General features: G+C 43.6%; 2 protein-coding genes across 2 annotated transcripts; one reads left to right on the forward strand and one right to left on the reverse strand.

The window, feature by feature from the left end:
- Positions 1-1,091: 1,091 nt before the first annotated feature.
- On the forward strand, positions 1,092-4,480 carry hsf2bp (heat shock transcription factor 2 binding protein; the record flags this gene model as incomplete). Its single annotated transcript, XM_083680591.1, has 9 exons — positions 1,092-1,109; positions 1,697-1,844; positions 1,968-2,071; positions 2,211-2,360; positions 2,827-2,971; positions 3,153-3,270; positions 3,540-3,643; positions 3,985-4,223; positions 4,466-4,480. 9 exons carry the CDS (start codon positions 1,092-1,094, stop codon positions 4,478-4,480), a joined length of 1,041 nt encoding a protein of 346 aa, XP_083536717.1.
- A 2,183-nt stretch (positions 4,481-6,663) lies between these two features.
- cryaa (crystallin, alpha A) lies at positions 6,664-9,157 on the reverse strand (the record flags this gene model as incomplete). Its single annotated transcript, XM_083679886.1, has 3 exons — positions 8,954-9,157; positions 7,696-7,818; positions 6,664-6,873 (listed from the first exon to the last, which is right to left on the reverse strand). The coding sequence occupies exons 1-3, from the start codon at positions 9,149-9,151 to the stop codon at positions 6,664-6,666; spliced, it is 531 nt and encodes a 176-aa protein (XP_083536012.1). The 5' UTR covers positions 9,152-9,157.
- Positions 9,158-9,272: the final 115 nt, after the last annotated feature.

Here is a 9,272-nt window from a genome sequence, read left to right on the forward strand (position 1 = left end):
TTCATGGAAAGACAAAAATAAAATGTGCTGAACAAGGGTATTGACAATCCTTAATGAAGTAGTAAATAATTGCTAAATGCGAGTAACATGTATTAATTCATTAATGATATCACCAATCACCGTAATAAGTTATATATATATAAATGTGGAGGACCAAGGTCACGTAAAGGCAACGTTATTGTTATTCTGCATTTAATTGTCATTACTTTTAGAGACACCTGTCTGTTAGAAAGGGAACTACATTACAAAGAAACAGGCCGATTGCAAGGAAACGGTTAGGTGGTGGCTACTTCGCGCAGTACAGTACTCGCCCCACCTTACAATAATAGCATAGAGTTGGGCTTCTCTATAGCCGCAAAATGGGTTGATTCATTTAGTTAAGACGTATCTAATGCACTTAATTGATGATGGCTTACTTACATGTCACCATTTTGTTTTCATGCATTTTAAATAATATTTTTAAAATAACTATTTAATTCAGAACATTCATTGATGTTATCTGAATTTGTCAATTTAACACAAAAAATAATTTAAAAAAATGTTTTACTTGAATGATATAAGATTACAGATGCAATCAATAATATGTTATCTGTAAGCATCAGCAACGTCTTACAGATGAACAAATGAAAAATGTGCATATTTTGAATACATAATTATATTTATACAGCCGATCTAAAGTGCATGGAAATATCTAAATCACTGTTATAATATTTACACAAATTTGATTAACTAGGGTATATGATTGGCAATCATTACTAAAGTAGTAATTAATCATAATTGCAAAAGTAGAGTAATATAACAGTACTATTCTTGGTATCATCAATAACCGTAATTAATCATCATACAACTGCTGTCCTTTGGAGGACCGTGTCATAAGTATAAGCCACTATCATAGTTATTTTTACAATCATTTTCATTAGGCTCTTAAAAACACACTTCATTTCTGTCAGATCGGAACACTTCTGACACGAGTCACGGCACAGTTCGTCCTGACTGTCGAATCGCTGAACTCAAATCCCGGAGAAAACAACATGATTCAGTCAACAGAAACAAATTGTTCGGTTTTGTGCAAAGGAGGAAAGGTACATGCAATGGATACAGGGTACAAAGTACAGGCAATGTAGTATCCGATATTGTTTGCTATTATCTTGCTAGCTAGCTATCGGCTAGCCATCTCAGCAAATACTCTCTTCTCTAGACCTCAGCGAACAGCACACTCACTTAGCAGCATTCACCGTGAATCATAGTATAAAATATAGAACGAAGGACTTAAGCCTGTTATAACCACTGATCATCATTATTATAACTCATGAAACACACACAAGAAAAAGCTTTATGCACGTTAGTCAACTCTTCTCATCCTTCCTTAACTAGTCCTGTCGAATCTCTTTGGGACACAAGTTTACTACACAGTACTGGATGTCGCTTTTTTTGGTCACATCCTCCTCCTTCGGAGTCCAGACCCGAACCAGACTCACTAGACCGTACCGTTCCAGTTTGTCCACTAGGCGTCATCAACGTGTTAAAAATAGATGCAATGATGGATTGAAAACAGTCCCACATATTTGTTGAATAGCCCATATTATAGTGACAGTCAGTTAGTACTATGCTCATCACATGGGCCTGTTTGTCATCTTTGCTCAAATGAAAAACAACGTGCTCAGGCTATGGATACTAATGCACATTTCTATTTCAGGATGACAGCCGTGATGGCTATGTAAAAGTCAGGAAAAGAGACTTGGAGAGATTGACTACAGAAGTCATGCAGCTCCGTGAGTTCTTGCCTAAAGTAATGAACGGGGACCTGATCGAAATGCTGCATAAAGCTCGTGCAGCAGAGACAAGTAAGCTGCCTTTGAAATAGCACTGTGTTGTAATAATTGGGTAATTTAGCAAACCACTTATGAATATTCACACAAGGAGCCAGAGGATGAATAACTTGAATATTAGGAGGTGTCTGTGTGTAGTGAAGGATCGCATTGGTCAGGAGCAAGAGCAACTGAGACAAGAGTGTCTGCATCTGGGCTCTCGACTGGATGCAGCACAGAGCGAGTGTCAGAAAGAGAGGGAGGTGAGAAAGGGAGATGCATGTGCACGCAAGAGCGTGTGTGCGTGCGCTTAATTTGAGAATCTTAGGACAACTAAGATTACTTTTTAGATGTGTGTGTATAGCTAAGCATGTTTTCAGGTGTGTCTGTGTGCATCCGCAGGAGAAGCTGGTTCTAAGGGAGCAGTTGTGGGAGAGCCGAGAGCAGCTCCAGCAGCAGGCTGAGTTCTGTACAGGGCTGGGCGCCGCCTCCTGTACCCTGCTCTGGAGTGTCTCCAGCAAAGAAGAAGCTGTCAAGGACATCCTGGCAGATGTGTGTGTGACACCTCTCATCATCCACATAGCCTACTTTTTCAATCAAACTTCTGACTATATCCCTTATGCACTTTCTTTGCCTGCATCCTTTCCCGTTATCTGACCTTGGCCAAACACCAGATGGCCCCCTAACCTGGGTTACCCCTACCACCTACTGTATGCATTTGTGGTTATCTGAGAAGATTGGTTTGGTGTAAACAATATGGTGAAAATTCTGCACAGCCTAATAGATGATCTATCAAATCCTCTAAGATGTCCACTGTGCATAGAGGGTAGGGGCCAGGGTTCAATTTAGGATTAAATGTTTGTGTTCTTTCTCTCTGGCCCACATGTGTTGCCCACAAACCCTTTTTTGTTGTCAAATTATGTATGTGCATGTCACCCTGTATCAACATACTGTTTCGGCCTACTCGTGACATCATGAGATGCTGTCGCTCCTGAGACTGGCTCTGTGTGTGCTGTAGGGTAAGATGCAGGCCTTCCTGAACGTAGTGGGTCAGACTCTGGAGAGCTTTGTGAAGTCTCTGGACGGGGAGGCCAATGCCCAGCAGCAGGACCTCAACTCCCATGAGCACCAGTTCGTCCTGGCGCTGGCTGGAGTTGTTACCAGTGAGTGTGCAGCCACGCCTTTGAAATGTCTTATCAATGCATTTATTACATACAATTACATAATTTCTGCAGTGAACCTTGCAGTCTATGCTATGTTATACATTATTCAAATAGAATCATGACTTGCCTTACTCAAATATCCGGTCCGTGACCTGCGGCTTTTTTTCTATTTTACATTCAGACGTAGCGGCTGTGACGTGTGGGCGGGATTACCTGTCCAGCTCTGCTCACATCCTCTTGGACACTTTGATGCAGCTTCTGGACCTCATGAAGCCAGGGGTCTTCCCCAAACTCAAAGTGTAAGAGTAGTGCTACTACCCCCAAATGCATAATCACCCACCCACCAATAGCTAGACATCTGTAGCCGGATCAAACACACCAGCAATAAATGGTTGGATTCTAGATTCTAGGCTAATGTTGTTTGCAGGTTGATTCTAGTTCTTGTGTTGTTATGGTGCATGTTGATGCTAGTGGTTATTGTGGCTCCTCTGCAAATCAATGGCAGTGCTTTTTGTAGTTTCTCTGCAGGTCAATGTTAATGATTAAATGATGGTATTGTGTGTCGCAGGTTGATGCTGATGGCTCTCTATAATGTCAGTATCAGTGTGAAAGGGCTGAAGTATATCAGTGAGAGTCCTGGACTCCTCCCTCTCATCTTGACCCTTTTGGAAGGTGAGAACAGGGGTTTAAATCACTCACTCACTTGTACACACTCATTCATAAATACTCATACAGTATGAACCGAAAACATATTGGAATTTTTTGGTTTGTTGTGGTATGTTTACATGTGGATGCGTTAGCATGTTAGTTTGTTGATGTATGAGGCCTGTTCTTACAGTGTTTATCTCAGATCCCTGTGCTCTGAGGTCATCACTGCAGGGCTCATGTGTGGTGAGGCATTAAGAGAATTGCTTGTTAGCTTCCCCTCTCCCTTTCCCTCTCTCTCTCTCTCTCTCTCTCTCTGTATATCTATCTATCCCTCTCCCTCCCTCCCCTCTCTTCCTCTCCATGAGACGGGGACTCTGAGGTGTGTCTCCACTCTTTGCGGTTGCTCCAGTCTCTGTTACTGGAGGAGGAGGCGGTGGCCCTTGTGGGCCCCGGTATGCTGGACCCTCTTCCACTTGCCCGCATCTCCCAGCTGGCCTCCAGCCGCCACCCCACCCTGAGGCAGACTGCCCAAGAGACGCTGGATGACCTAAATTCCCTACGTGCCTCCACAGACCACAGCCGAACAAGCCGTACCTCCGAACAAGTAAAAATACACACAGTGCAAACATCCTACAACACATCCCAGTCATGTTATGGCGGTTTCCTATTATAACCGTTGAACTTTTCAGAGAGCTGCTGATAAGTTCTCATGACGTCTGCATGTGAAAGCAGGTTTGAGTATTTTCTCAAGAGTATTGTGCTAAAATGCTGGGAAAATACAATATTGAACTCTAGCTAGTATAAAGGAGCAGTTCCATAGTGTTGTTCATTTTTCTTTTCTTGCAGGGTCCTGTGACATAGTGAAGCTGGTTCTGATCCCACCACATTACTGGACTGCTACAGAACAGCCCACTAAGTTATTTGTCAATGCCATTGCCCCCATTTTCTACTGTGAATGGGATTTCTTTCTATTGTAATTAACGTTGTAACGTAATTTCATATGCAACCAGTTATACAGAAGTAGTCTGTTTATATGATTGATTTAGCCACTGAGCCCTGGGGAGTTGGTTCTGTTCCTGCTAGTTAATGACTCTGTTAAGTAAAAAAACTAAACAATTCATTGTTATGTTAATTGTCAAGCGACAATGGAGTGTAGGTTATCTTTTTGTGTTATAAAATGTTGTTCAATGAAAATGGTAATTATACAATATTATTTTCAATGGTGGGAGAATTGTTGTTGTTTGAGCGTGCATGTGAGACAATATGTGTGTCTGTTGTTCTGACCAATACCCTGTAACCACAGACCTCCACACCTTTGACAGTTCAACAATAGTGTTGTCAACAAGCAGATAGGACGCAGGGATTGGCCAGGTGAAAGGTCTTTAGGGGAGTGGTAAGTGGATCTGCCTCTGCCGTGTCTGTGTCTGAGGGGATGAAACCTTTGAGTAAGCCGCCACTGCACATGCAAACCAGGCTTAAGGGACTTCACTTGATACCAGTGATATGGATGCAGGAGTGTGGTGGAGAAAGGCACCGCAGCCAGACTGATACTGGTGAGGGGAGAGGACTGAAACAGAGAATTGGCCATCAGTTCCCTATGGATTTTGCCAGTCAAATCATTTGAAAATCCTCTTACAGACACACCAACTCCTATAGTAGAGTGATACTGTATGCATGTGTTAACATGATGTTTTGAGTCATTTCCCAAAATGGAATGATAATTGTGACTCCTTAATTAAGCAATACCTTAATAGTTACAGTTAAAAAGCCTCACTTAAACCAATACAAATAGTATTGTCAGTGCATATGTTAAACTACACATTACACATTTTACTGTATGGTCCTACTTGCGATCACCTTTTCATTTGAACCTTCACATAATTATTCATAGACATATCACACATGAACATTCTTCAGATTAGTAGGAGAGAGATCTCTTCATCTCTCCATCCCTCCTTATCTTTCTGTCTTTCTCTCATTCCCTCTGGTCCAGTTTCTCTGCCTCACCCTTTCTTTGTCTCCCTTTCTCTTTCTCCTTAGTTTACTTTGTGTATGAGAAGCTGGAGACACAGGTTTATCAAAATCGTTTTCAGTACACACATTATCCCACAACACTGATTACAGTAAATTAAGCATAATTTACCGTTGACATTGCGCAATTGATTGGTCACAAGGTTACGATTCAATAAAACAGAAGTACAGACAAGGGGGTTGCCTCTTGGTTAATTATACAGCTTTATTGTGTATACTTTTTTAGTAGACTTCTCAGGTGATGAGCAGATATCAGTGGAACAGGGCTAACACTATAGGACAGGAAATATTCAATGACAAAAGAGAAGGGTTTGGAAAAGTTGACACAGGAATGGAAAAAGCCAGGTGGGTGGATAAGCCCAATGATGGAACCCCTTTCAGGTAAAAAAATAACCCAAGGACCAGACAATGGTATGCACTTAACCCCAACATTCCCCCTCCTCCACCCTTCCATCTCTCTTTCTCTCTTTCATGAGGAGTCGCTCAGTAGAGCCCTTCAGTAGAAATGTATTGCAAGTAAGATTACAGTAGCTTCTTCAGTGATTGACACTGGGTGACAGGTACCCATGGTGCCCCTGGGGTGAACCCTCGGTGTTTACACAGGAAGAAGAAAGCCAGGGTTAAGCCATATGACCCTCTCTTCAATCCTTTTGGATACTTTTTCCCCCCAAGCCCCAACCTCCCCTCTCTTTATCCATCCTCATGGGTAATGAATCGTCATAAGCATAACAAGAATATTAATATTGTCATAATGTTCTAGAATCATCTAAAAAGGAGGAAATATTAGGCTAGAAATACACTGATATCCTCTAGGTGTGGAGTCAGGGAGAGTGGGGTTGGGTAGGGTGGAGAGGGGAACGAGGAAGTCGAGGGAGATTTTGGGGGGAGAGCATTCACCACCCCAGCCCCAGCCCCATGGCTGCTTTGTTTGAAAGAGAAGCCCCTTCATGTGCCCCTTGCCCCTTGCCACCCCCCGCACCCCTGGTGCCACCCGGCTGGTAGCACGCGCCTGTCTAGGAGGAGGGGGCAGCATTAGGCTTGTCGTCGCGGGTGACAGGAATGCTGCGGTCGCCACGGCCAGAGTCGCTGCCCCCAGAGACCTTTGGGCCGTTCAGGATCAGGAGGCCATCAGTGGACAGCGTGCAGGTAATAGCTGATTGGTCCACACTGTTGGGGAGGCGGTAACGGCGGTGGAACTCACGCGAGATGTAACCATGGTCATCCTAGAGCAATGAGAGAGAAACAAAGTGTGAAAAAGAAATTACATGGGGGGGGGGGGGGTTTGCATCAATATCAGGTTGCAGGTTCCTGTCCTCTTATTCCCTCCTAAGCTTTTTCTGCCATCAGGCTAGATTTCAGATCTCTCAAATGTTACTTTTAATCCACCCTCCCAAAAAAAACACTCTTAAGTTTCAACTGCTCCCCCTCTACATCTCTCTGTCATTAAAACAGACTACAAAATGGAGGGGGGGACAGAATAGTCTGGAAAGAGAGCTACTGTACGGAGAAAGTTGCAGTAAAGGAAACAGGATGAGAGTTAAGGGGTAAGAGAAAGAGGAAGGAAGGGAGACAGAGAAAGGGAGAGACAGACACAGCAATGTGACTGAGTTAATTTATAATATTAACATCTTGCTAAAGAAAACATAGTTGCATGCGTCACTCCTACTCCGTCCTCTTGTAGGCAAGGAAGTTCAATTACTCCAAACAATGTCTCCTACTGTGTTTGTCAGACATTGTGTCTCTTTGAACTCAATGTTTAAGTCAAGGATGTATGGACCATAATACATTTAGAATCCATCACTTTTTGGACTTTTTACAGCTGCTTTTTGTTGCAGCAGAGTTGGACTGTGTGTCCTGCCCAAGGGCCTGACCTGAAAACAAACTGTGACGACACTAGTTGGTGTGTATTGTTGATTACATCACCTCCTGCCAGGTTTTATCAGACAGCCGTCCATCAGCACACATACTGTACACGCACCCACACACACACATACAAACACACACACACACACACACACAAAGTCACAATTGATGGGAGGGCTCACCTGTCTCTCTCCGTGCTTTCCCTGGATCTCAACATAGTCATCGGTCACCTTCACGTTGAGCTCATCAGGGGAGAAGTGCTTGACGTCCAGGTAGACTGTAAACTTGTCTCTGTCAGACCTCACCTGGAGAGAAAGAGAGACAGGGAGGAGAGGGTGGCGGTCAGAGGGCGTCAACTTGTTGCCATAGTGATGCTCTGAGAAGGGCTTGTCCTCCTTCGTTACATTAAATGACAAATGGAGCCATCAAACAATACTCCAGAGAAATAATGGAGATCATTTTCGGTCCTCTTTTCTGCCCTTACATATACAGTAGATGCTGAAAATAGAATGTAGTTGTAGACATTGACACTGCAACATCAATAGGCTTTGTTCAACAGTTACAAACAGAGAGGTTTCTCAAGTTAACACAGAAGTAGAGCTTCAGCTTTATCGGTTTGTCTAAATTGAATTCCTGCTTTCCTGACACATACAGTCCATGTTAGAGTTTAGTTGACATGACTGATTGGATTAACCGGCGTCTGAGGAGCTGGAGGACATGCCATGGTACGGATTGGTCTAGTTTGGACTCGGTGGCATAACTCTGTGCTTAGTGTGCTGGTCTCTGAGTGCCATTCCTGAGCCCTCTCTCTTATGAGCCTAAATAACATCTAGCTGTAATAAACTTCTGTCTGTCAAAGCTGCTCAACAGCAGACTTTGCTAAGACTGCTTCCTCTCGATGGCCTACAAGACTCTGTGTTCCTGCCCTTTTCTCCTCATCTGTCTCACAAAAGGAAATACCTCACACACCACAATCTACCCTAACAAGTGGTTCCCACACCTAGCCATTGCAATACTGATGTTCTATTCTCTGCATTTGCACTGATTTCAATGTAGGCCTTCAAGATGATATTACCTTCAATGGAAAATCCGGACTCAAAGGTCAATTATGACTAAAACCCGTCCAAACTCAGACAACTTGCTGTTCTTCCAGTGCAAGTGTGGATGAAAAAGGCAATGCTGACAATCCCAATAGGAAACACAAGTTATATCTGTAATAGTTGACTCCTGTCATTGACCATAACCCATTCTCTACAATCGTATGCCATGGTAGGTCTTCTCAAAGCTTTTGTTTCTAAAACAATGACAACCAAATATGCTTTTATCCACAAATGCAGACCTGAAATCTGGTGGTTTGAGTTAAAGGGCCTGCAAGAATGTTGAAGAATAAATGGGACAAATGCCCATATTCCTCCCCAGATGTTGGAGCATGGTAGTTACCTCAGAGATGCCAGAGTTGGTAGACTCCAGGAAGTTGCGGAAGAGCGACTGTCTGTAGTAAGGGCTGATGGTGGAGGCAGTGTAGGGGAAGAGGTCGTAGTCGAACATGCCCTCCCCAAAAAACTGGTCAAAAAGACGGGCAGGGTAGAGGGAGCCCAGGGCGCGTCTGAACCAGGGGTGCTGGATGGCAATATCCATAGTGTCTGCCGTGGCTTAGGTTTAGCTTGGCTCGTCTCAGCTCAGGTAGGCGTTTCACGCTGCTTTGGCTTTAGCTCGGCTTCTAGCGCCTGTGTGCTGGAGGAGTGACAAGGCGAGTGGG

This window comes from Argentina silus, assembly GCF_951799395.1.
Source record: "Argentina silus genome assembly, chromosome: 11".
Taxonomy (NCBI): domain Eukaryota; kingdom Metazoa; phylum Chordata; class Actinopteri; order Argentiniformes; family Argentinidae; genus Argentina; species Argentina silus.